At 38.3% G+C, this 11,789-nt stretch overlaps 1 protein-coding gene across 1 annotated transcript; it reads right to left on the reverse strand.

Annotated features, from left to right (window-relative positions):
- Positions 1-1,569: 1,569 nt before the first annotated feature.
- On the reverse strand, positions 1,570-2,034 carry LOC101601394 (prefoldin subunit 5). The gene has a single exon (XM_004653007.3). The coding sequence runs from the start codon at positions 2,029-2,031 to the stop codon at positions 1,570-1,572; it is 462 nt and encodes a 153-aa protein (XP_004653064.2). The 5' UTR covers positions 2,032-2,034.
- Between the last annotated feature and the right edge of the window lie 9,755 nt (positions 2,035-11,789).

Genomic DNA, 11,789 nt, shown 5'->3' on the forward strand with positions numbered 1-11,789 from the left:
GACAAAAGAATGGGCAAAGAAAATGTGGTTTGTAAACACCATGGAATTCTTATTCAGAAAATTATGAATTTTTAATGTAGTTTTGTTATTTCCCTTTGTGAAGTGCCTTTTAAACTATTAGCCTGTTTTGTATATTTCTAACATTTTACAAAATGGTCTACCTGGACATTTTCCTAATCATGACTGCTGATCATTAGGTTATTTTTTCACTCTTTCCTTCTCTTTTTAAATTTGGCTTATGGTGTCTTTGATTATTTCATTATAGTGCTCAAATGTCATGGAATTCATTGATTTTAGGTTTTCATTTTTAACTTGTAAGCTTTCTCACAAGTTTTCTTCATCTCATTTAAACATTATATTATTTATATACTTTTTAATATTTTAACATTGGGTCCTAGACCCACTGAAATTTATTTTTCAGTATGAGATGGCATTAAGTCTGAATTGTATTTTTCAAAGTAGTTATTAATTTTACCAATAACACATTTCAGGTCCTTTTTGATAACATTGAGCTGAAGGCCACCTTTATCCTCTCATCTTACATCACAGAAATCCGAAGTCCTGGGGTGATGATATGATTTTCTGAGGGTTCTCTTTCTCAACTAAAGAAATTTATGAGGGTTCTCTTTCACAACTAGAGGAATTTTTCCCTCCAGGGAACATTTTGCAAGGTCCAGAGAATGGTTTGGCTATCATTACCAGAGGATTATGATTGGCATTTAGTGGTAGAGGCCAGTGATGCCACTTAAAATGTGCTTGAATAGCCCTCACTGCAAAATATTTGACCCAGGGTCAATGACTGTGTGAAAGGCTGAGAAATCTTAGGGTCACTGATTCTATGACTCTGTATAAGGGATGAACATCTTACTTTATAAAACAAAAATATTTCAGAAAATATATCTTGTGTTCTTGTCATTTTGTATCTGCTGATAATTTTTTAAAATATTTTTTGTTTATTTTTATTTACTTATTTGAGAGCAACAGACAGAGAGAGAAAGAGGCAGAGGGGGTGAGGGAGAGAATGGGTGCACTAGGGCTTCGAGCCACTGCAAATGAACTTGTGCACCCCCTTGTGCATCTGGCTAACATGGGTCCTGGGGAATTTAGCCTTGAACCAGGGTCCTTAGGCTTCACAAGCAAGTGCTTAACAGCTAAGCCATCTCTCCAGCCCCTAAAGTTATTTTTCATTGTGATTTAGTAACTGTTTTGTAGGTGAGGGAAATATGAACTTTTCTTAATGTCAATGTTGGGAACACTTCTAATTCATTTCTTTCTTTCTTTTTTGGTTTTGGTTTTTTGAGGTAGGGTCTCGCTCTAGCCTAGGCTGACCTGGAATTCACTATGTAGACTCAGGGTTGCCTTGAACTCACGGCGACCCTCCTACCTCTACCTCCCAAGTGCTAGGATTAAAAGCATGAGCAACCTTTTTCTCTTTTATTTTTGCCCAGCTGACACATTTATTAGCACTAAACACAAGATCAACCCCTTTCCCCACCGCCAGGAGGCCACCATGCCCACAGTCCTCGGCCACTTGAAACAGGGTCCTGCTGCCCTATTTGTGCCACACACTCAGGTCTTGGCAGTAGCCTGAGTTGCCCCTAGGGCTGTGAGCTGCTGGAGCTTCTGGTTCATCATCTCTATGACAGCTTGTTTCATAGCATGCTTCTGCAGAGCTGGCTGGATTCTCTCCAGTTGCTTGGTGAGAAAGTCTATCTTCCTTTCGAAGAAGTCCTTAGCGCCCTCAGCTGTCCTTTCCACATAGTAGCCAGTTCCCACGTCAATGATCACATGTTCTATGTCATGGAGCCTCCCAGGGACATACATAGAACTCGTCAGTGGGACCAGTAATTCTTTCCCCTCGTTGCTCTTGCTCAGCACATTTAGACAGTCCTTGGCTTCCACATACTTGGTCTGCACCGCCTTGAGCTGCGCAATGGACGTGGACAAGTACTCCACTTCCTGGTCCAGCTGGTTCTTGAGCATTTCTAGCTGTGGCAGATTCAGCTCGGTGATGTTCATCGGCTGTGCCATGTTGGGAAGGGACTCTCTTTTTTTCTTTTAGCCTATAAGTTTTTATTGAGAATTCTAATATATGAAAATACTGTAATTTGATCATAATCTCCACCAATTCCCCCTTTTATCCTCCCTTTATAGTCCTTATTCCATTGAACCCCCTTCTCCTTTTAATTAATCCTTCTTCTATTTGATGCCTCATTACTTTTGTCCTCCATCATCTGTCAAAATTGTTGACATACTCAATACCATGCAGGTCTCCTGCAGGTGACAATACCCATTGTGACATCATGAAATTGTCAGTCTAATTCATTTCTCTGAGATTTTTTTCTACCCTTATGACATGGAAATGTTTTAGTCACACTAGTTTTAGAAGAGAACCTTTATGTCTCTGGACAATAATACAAATGCTACTGGTTGGTCATTTTCAAAGCACTGGCAACATATCAGATCAGGTGAGATCAGTGTTTTCCAACCTGACTATGGCGATCATAGTCTAAAACGTCAGATTCACAGCCTTATAAATTACATAATTGACAATAATAATTTTAGGCCACAAAACTTATAGTTTAATCAACCAAATTATTCCAGAGTTTTATATTATGGACCACTACTATAACATATTTACAGATATCCTTTCTAAGAGGAGAGATATTCTAATCCCTGTATGGCAAACTCTGAACTTGGCTCCTTCCTCAAAGGGTAATTTTGTCCTAGAAAGTGAAATAAGACTGAGGTTGTCTTTAAGGTTCCAGATTTTCCTGTATTAAAATTATGTCATTTGCAGGAAAATGAAGTAATCATACTAAGTTAGTTAAGTCAGTCTCAGGTAAATAAATACCACATATTTTTCCTCTCATTTGTGGATCCTCAATTTTATATACACACATAAATCATGTCCATACATATGTGACATGCCAATAGATATGAAACTATGTTTGTTACTAACAAGTAGGAGGGACAAAGGGCATAAAGGGAGGGGTAGGGGGTACATTATACACCTATATGAAGCCAAGTACCATATATAATGAATACATACCAAGTGAACATTTTATGAGTTCCTCGCACTCACTAGCATTAAAATGTAATAACATGATGACTCATAATCACTCTAGCTTTATTGAGTTTTAAAAATTTATAAGAAGAATCTACTATGGTGTGAGACCTCCACATGTCTCAGTTACTAATTTCTGTGATGTCTAATGACAATTTAATTATTTCATCCCATGTTTAAGCTTTAATTAACCATCACAAACAATTTCATGTTTAACAAATTAATATAGTAAAGCCTAGAAAGTAAGCTCACATGATTTTGATGTGCTTGTTCCAAACTGGAAGATACTGTCTGTCCCCTAGTGCTTCTCACTCATGGGAGCTTTTGCTACACATGGATCCTCAAATATGTACATCATATACTAAACTGCAAGACACATTTGAGCACAGATTCCTTAATTTCCACTAGAATCTTACGGTAAAACTCCTGTGTTATCTTGTAAATCTGAGGAAAACTGAAGTGGTTTGAAAATTGTAATTCTTTAAAAACATCTATGACTGCCTACTCATCTATACATCTATCCTATCACCTAGTCAAAAAAAAAATTAAAGAGTACTAGGTAATCATCAGAGGACTGCCATATGTAACTCACTCTCCAATTCTAGGCATCAGCAAAACAGTTTTATCCTTAGCACTGTGACTGTTACACATTTGACCACCTTATGGCACCTTTATGCTAACTACTTACTACTCAGTTATCACTATACCTGTTGGAACCTGTGTAATATTTTTATTGGAGAAAAGGTTTCTAAAGTGATATAATGTCTCCCTCTGATATTATATCTAGGTCTTTTAAATGAGAAGATATTTACTTATACCATGGTGCTTTGCTATTTTGAAAATTTTGATGTAGGCTCTATAGAATTTCCCAGGGATTATGTTAGTTTGGGAGTAATGGGAGGCGATCCAACTTGGGGTGGCTTCCAAATTTATGATGTAGGGCTTCTGCACAGCATCATGAGTTACCACAACCCTTCATGAAGGATTAGGTCCTGGGTGGGGTTACTCTAAGACCCTGATGTGGCAGGTGCTAAAACCTCCATGGCTGGGAGGGGGCAGAAGTCTAATTCTGATTGAGTTTCCATCATGCCCTAATTTTGCAAGTGATCACAAGATGTGATTTTAACATGTTGGTGCTAGTAAAAGCCTGGCAGAGCAGCCAGCTTATTAAACAGGTGGAATGTCCCTGGCCAAGAAAAGGGATATAACTTGTCCAACTATTTATGAGAGACATAAGCATGATGGAAATTGAGCTAAGCTAGGGGCAGGAGGAAATGAAAGAAGAGAAAGACTGGAGAGGCTGTGCAGTAAAGAGAGTTACTTGCTATGACTCTCTGGGAACACACTGGGAAACACTCATTCTCTTTCACTACCTGCATTAAGTTCATGGATCCTTCAGAACCTGCTTCATATTTCTGTGCTTCTGGCCTGGGATGTTCATTTCTCATCTACATCACCAGGCTTTCTACCTCACTCTATGACCAACACTGCCACAACTAATTCCTACAAACCTTTTGCCCAAGGTTCCCCCATTAGTGCTTATTTCATTGTCTATGGTATCTCTGGCACATCTTTCCAACAGTAAAAATTTAGCTTATTTTTAGTTACATGAATACATAGCAGAAAAAATAAGTCAAAGTAAACCACATACATCCCACAAGTTTTATGAACACTTAAAATAGTGTCTATGAGAACTGGGGAGATGGACCAATGGTTAAAGAAACTTGCTTGCAAATCCTGCCCCATTCAATTCCACACAACCCAGGTAAAGGTGAGCACAAAGTGGCGCATGCACCTTGTGTTCATTTGTTTGCAATGGCAAGAGACCCTGGTGTGCCCCACCCCCACATATATGCATTACATAAATAAAGTCTTTAAGGTATAGAGGAAAACCAAGGTATCTTCCTCCTCTCCACTGTTTTTTTCAAATTTGTCTAATGTAGGAAGGAAAGACAGGGGTTAGAATAGACTCTAGGCGTCTCTGGGTTTGTTCAACGTTTTTCAAATGACCATCAGGACCGTAAGCACTGGGTTCTGTATGGGCGTGGCTATGACCTCTGGAAATGCCAACTGCAGTCTGAAGGCAAAGGGCTGTCTAACCAGGAGATCCACACAGAAGAAACAAGGAGGTGGTGGAGTCCAGTAGTCCTAGGCTCACACTGCAGCCATGCCTTTCCCCACCTTTGGTCTCTTATATAATTTTTATTGATTTTCAGTGTGTTTACCCACAAACTGATAATACTAACATCTTCCTTAAAGCACTGTTGTAAAGCCAAAGTAAAACATCTGTGTAAGATGCACGGCACAGTTCCGTGCACACAGAAGCTGCTTAATATGTTGTTACCATCCACTGTTGCTGTTATTATCATCATCGTGGGGAGAAATATCCTTCTATAGGCTTGAGGTGGAAAAGGCTGAAGATAAAGGTGATTACTTGGAAGTCTATCTTATTTTCCAGTTAAAACGTATAAAGCAGGTGACCCCAACAATAGACCACTACCTACAGTAGTTACAATTTGCTGCGCTATATCCGGCTAAAGCTGCCTGGCCTACTGGGTGTCTAATTCGTCCACTAGAAATCTGCACAGACAGTTGAAGTGCACCTCCAAGACTGACTGCCCCTAGTGATCCAATCACCCAGTGAAGTGCTGCCTGTGTTCCAGAAGGGTTCTTCCGAAAAGGCAAAGGTTTGGAAAAAGTCTTTCTGCATTTTGCCATGCTAAGGGCTGCTCACTTTCTACATCTTTCCCAACCAGAAAACTCTGACATTAGGCGCTTCTTTAAATTCATCTAGATGGTCCTGGAAAATATTTTGATCATTTATGTTCTCACTATATGAAATTACTCCATTCTCAGAGCATCTGTTTCTCCCCTCTTCTTTCTCCAATGCATGGCCAATTCAAGATGAAGACAAACATGTTTTCTCATTACAAAATACAAAATGCAATGATTCTTCCATCTGTCTCTAAAGAAGGTTACCATTTATAGTCTTATCTACTCACATTTACAACTAATTCTCTTTAAAATGTTCATCGACAGATAAATTTTTGTAACTGCAATGGAAAATTCAGAAACATACACAAAATTTTCAATATTCTCAGTGCAGAAATGTATTTTAGAACCCATAATGCCTAACAGAAATGTCTCCAAGGAAAATAGTGAAGAACTGAAAATAACACAAGTAGCTATGTTGAGTGACGCGGTTATTTAAAAGGCAGTACAGTTCAAGAGCAGAAAGAGCCATTGTAATGACGTACCTCTGCACAGGGGCCATTTGCCGAAGGAGGCCCGATTCAGGATTTTGTCCTCCCAGGTAAGACGCTGTAGTAAATAGGAAGACAGCCCAGGAAGCACTGGGTGGTGTGGGAAGAGCTTCCCTTTAATCATTCATCACCTTAGTGACCAACTTCACTGCCTCAAGCCAAAATTATTCTATGGCTGCTTTTATCTATGGATACCATTTCCTCTGCCTGCCTGAAGAGCTCACTGGGAGCATTAGCTCACCACTGAGGATATGGATGACTTTCGCAGATACCTCATTACGTCCCATACTCAGCTTTCCATTACCGTCACAAAGTGATGGAGAAAATCAACTTTTAAAAAAGAAAGAGGGTTGGAGAGATTGCTTAGTGGTTAAGGCACTTGCTTAGATCCGTGTTCCACTTTCCAAGTCCCACACAAGCCAAATGCACCAGGTGCCACAAGTGCCCAAGGTCGCACATGCGCACAAGGTGGCAGAGGCCCTGGTGCGGGGATTCTTTCTCTTGCTTCCTCATTAAAAAAAAAAAAAAAAAAAAAAAAGGCCAATGTTTGGGGCTTGCTTAAAAAAAAAAAAAAAGGAAAGAAAGAAAGACTGTTTTTTAGCTGATAGGTATGGAAAATCCACTGTTGGTTGACCTTACTGCTTCTGGAGCTGCTGCACAGGAGTTAATCATGAGAGGAACATGTTTGGCAAAGGGCTCCCTCGCCCCAGGTACCTAAGAGGTAAAGAAGGAGGGAAGAGGGAGGTGGATTTCCAATCACTTCTTCAAAAGCACAGCCCCAGCAACCCAATTTCTTCTCACTAGGTCCAACCTCAAAAGTTCCAGCACTGCTACAGGCTAGCAACCCAACATTGAACGCACGGACCTTCGAGAGACAGTCTGAAACGCAGCAGCCGTCAGTGAAGCAGACGGCACGATGATTCCTCTCTGCACATTGAGTTTCCCATCGCTGCGGTCACAAATGATCACAAACATCATGACTTAACAATTATATAAAGGTATTCGGTTATACTATGGAGATAGAGATTCTAAGATCAAGATGTCAGAGGGCTGTGGAGACCTGAGGGGAAAATCCATTTCTTTTCCCTTTCCAGGGTTTGGAGTCAACCTCTTCTCTTGGGCTCATGTGCCGCAACTCTAATTCCTTGGTTCCACTGCTGCATTTTATTTTCTGACTTTGACCTTCTTGCCTCCATCTTACAAGCCCCTGGTAATTACATTGATGTCACATAGCTAATGTAACTCGGGATACCTAACAAACAGAAGGATGATTTTGGTATACGATGTTTTATACACACACATTAAAATACATCCACATATATGATATGCATGTATATGTGTAATTAAATCCACATATTCATAGGTAAAATACATAAGTTAAGGTGAAATAAACAATGCTATAGAAAAATATTCACATAAAATATACACACACATATATATATATTCTATATTTTATATAGTTTTGTAGGTCTAACTTTTCTGTAATAAAAATACAATAGCATGGAGGATAAAGAACAATGGACAAGAAAAAGAAAAAGGCCACTAAACTGACAGCAAGTAAGTTAAAAGACTGCAGGTATAAAGCCTAGATTTGCAGAGAAGTAGGTCCATGAACTTGAGAAATAATTTGCTTATCAAGCCCATCAGTCAGAGAAAACAACAGAGACAAAACTAATGGCAGAGAAGATGACAGACACTGAGAAAAACATTTAAAGTGAGTTTCCTTCACCAGATAGACCAAAGGACCAAGATGAAGGGATAGATATAGCAATAGCCAACGGCATGATGGAAGAAAACTTGATTTGGTGAAAACTCACAGCTGTCGATTGAGACTTGCAAGATTAAAGTTCTGGGTCTCCTTTATAAGTGTATGATTAATAATTTTTAAATTATAGGGTTGAAACATAACAAGACTATAATGTAATATAGTATAATATAAACAAGCACATAAATAAAGAACAAATACTTTTAAAAAATGGCAACAGGTGGGCTGGAGAGATGGCTAAGGCATTTAGCCATGGTTAAGGCATTTGCCTGAGGAGGATAAAGACCCAGGTTCAATTCCCTAGTACCCATGTAAGCCAGATAATGGTGATTGTGTCTGGTGTTACTTTGCAGTGGTTAGAAGCCCTGCTCATTCTCTCTCTCTGTTTTTCTCTGTCTCAAATAAATAAAATAAGTAAAGTGTTTTAAAAAATGGCAAAAGGTTACCTAAAATGATATAAAAGACTACCATGACTTCAGAGCTCTCTGCTGTAATGCTAACCTCCAGGAGGCAAAAGAGAAACTCTGTGAACTTTACCCAAAGAAGATGTGTTGTCTCTTGGTGTTAAAGCCAGAAAACAACATATACAGCCACATAAACTCATATAATGTTCAATAAATTTTCATTTAAGTCATATTTCAAACACTAAGGCATATGTGAAAAATAGTGTGAAAAGGTTATCGTTAGATAAGCATGGAAATGTAGATACCCACTATAGAATTGTCAGAAAACCAACTTAAACTATTAGGACCAAACCATTCTTATAATATTTGCAGTATCATAATTTTATGTCATTCACATGTAATAATTTATGGGCATATTAATAAGCATTTTATTGGTATAATAATACATATTTTGTGATAACTAAAGAGCGTTTTAAGTTGAGTATGGTGGTACACATCCATAATATCAGCACATAAGAGGCCAAAGGTCAGCCTGGCATACTTATGGAGATGTCTAAAATAGCCCAGGCCAAACCAAATTAGAAAACCATCCTCAGGTTCCACACATCCCCATGACAAACCTTGTGGAGTGTGTGACTAGTAACTTTTCTTTTGCTCCATTTTTTCAAATTCTCATGTTCACAGTTGTTTTGTAACTTTTTATTGACAGCTCACGTAAGTACAGGTGATAAAACCATGATTATCTCCCTTCGCTCCCATGCCCCCTCTCGAATCCATCCCCTATCAAATCCTTGTAAAAGGGCCAGTTTTGATGAATATCAGAAAGAACATGTAGTTTTCCAAATAAACTCGCTTAGTTGACTGGCTTGGTTAGCACAACAACTGACCTGCCGTCCCCCGCCCACACCCACTAAAATAGTGCACAAGTGTAGGTTTGACTCCACAGTTGCTGATAGATGGACATTAGGGACCATCTGAATGGAAATGGGACAAAGGGCTTATGAGACTTGTGAAACTGCATTTGTAAAAAGTATGCCATTTTATGGTATTTATTTTTTTGTATCTATAATAATAAAAATAGAAAGATATTTATTGATACTTCATATCCATTATTATTATCTTATTACTTTCTGAGATAGTTTCTCACTTTGGATGGTTTGAAGCTCACTCTGTAGCCCAGGCTGTTCAAAATCATGGCAGTCCTTTGCCTATCTCATCTGAGAACTAAACCCAGGTTACACTTCATATACAGCTTTTAATGGTCACATAAGTTGTTGATATTATTATTGATATTACCCTTTCCATTTAGATTGGCTGTGTGGGTGATCTGGTAGATGATGCTGGCAGAGCTTTTGATGAGATTCCAGGAATGTAGATAGTCAAAGCATTGTATACATCCAGGAATGAATGTAAGCCCTCTACACCAGCACTCATTAAACATCATTAGATCTTGAATAGCACCAATATTTTCAGTGTCTTAAGACTCAGATTAAGAGATGAGTTGACTATTATGTGGTTAAGTCAGAGAATTTTCGCTTAAGGCGGTACCACCATAGAAAATGCTACCACAGACAATGTAGCTTGGGTAGGAGGAGAAATACAATTAGTGAAATTGACTTGAGTGTCTACTTTGTGTGTGGTGCTTGATCACCTGACTGCTTCCCTAGGCCTTGATTTTGTGAAACTGGGTCTTACTATATAGTCCAGACTAACTTTGATCCTCCCATTTCTGCTTCTCTAGTGCTGGAGTCAAATAAACACGCCACCACTTTTGGGTAGTATTTTCTAATTTTATGTCATCTTGCTTAAGTAGTTAAAAGTCAAAAAGTAATGTGAAATCTTGGTAGCAACCCAAATGTTCTTTAGTTGAATAAGTGGCTTAATTGTGTCACACCCATAGTATAGGATACAGTTAGTGATAAAGAAAAGTAAACATGAATTGTGCAATAATTTTGATGGATAGCAAAGATATCGTACAAAATAGGAAAGCCAATTTCAAAGGGTCATATACCACATGATTTCTTTTATACAACATTTTTGAGATGTAAAGATATTAGTGATTTTCTTAGTTCAAGTTAAAAGAGTTAGGGGAGGTGGTAATTGTTGATGCTAAAGGGGAAGCACTTGGTAAATTAATATGATAATAGATGATTAATCATCTTAATTGTGATGGTATTTATGCAATTTATACATGTGATAAATCTGCATTTATTTACACATACCTAAAACGTACACATGCACACACACACACACACCTATATGTAAAAATGGTGAAATATGAATAGGTTCTGTGGATTGTACAAGGTCATTTTCATGGTATGAGAGTATACTCCAATTACTTTTGAAAAGATAATACCTTGGGGGTAAATGAATGAAAGGAACATGGCATCTCTAATATTTTTCCTATGAGTTTATATCTGTCTTAGCTTTTTCCCTGTTGCTATAACTGGATACTATAGATTGGGTAACATGAACAATAGAAGCTTTGGGGGTCATGGTTCTAGAGTTTGGCAAGTCCATTAAAGTGATAGAAGCATCTGCTCAGCTTGTGATGAGGCTGTTCCTACAACACTGTGACAGAGTAGAGTGTATTATCACATGGCAAGACAGGAAGAAAGAGAGAGAAACACTGAGAGACGAAACTTGTATGAAGCAAGTCCTCACATCCATGTATCCATGAACCCATGGGTGGATGAAGCCATGTACAGGATAGAGAGCCTATGATCTAATGATCCCACCTCTGTGAATTTGAGGATTAAATTCCAAAAACATAAAATTTGAGGGACATATTCAAGTACTTTCAAAATCACTTTTAAATAAGTTAAAAGAGGAAGACATGGACTCTGTCACAAACTACATAAAGCTAATTGAAGAGTAATTTTAAAGGAACCTATGAGAGTGCATACAGACAAAAACAAAGTGACCTAGAAGAGAGAGCAGCAATTCTGGAGCATAAAGACCAGGGAAAATTCTAAAGATGTGGCCTGTTGCCTAAACCTTGCAAAGTATGAATATATTTCCTATGAAAGTAAAAAGATATCAAACTGAATGAGGCCCTGGTGGTGAAATATCCAACTTGATTTTTCGCTAGTATGTCTCAGAAAGGACTTCACTCAATGCAAGATTTCTCAAATATTACATGGCTTAAAATCAGTTCACCAATTTTAGAGTAAAAATTACATTTCACATGAATTTATATGGATTGAAGTGACTGGTATCCTTGTAATATAAATGAATGCAGTTGAAAGAAAGTTTAGGATTCAGGAACTATACTGGCCTGGAGAACCAGT

Source organism: Jaculus jaculus, chromosome 1 (genome assembly GCF_020740685.1).
Source record: "Jaculus jaculus isolate mJacJac1 chromosome 1, mJacJac1.mat.Y.cur, whole genome shotgun sequence".
Classification (NCBI taxonomy): Eukaryota; Metazoa; Chordata; class Mammalia; order Rodentia; family Dipodidae; genus Jaculus; species Jaculus jaculus.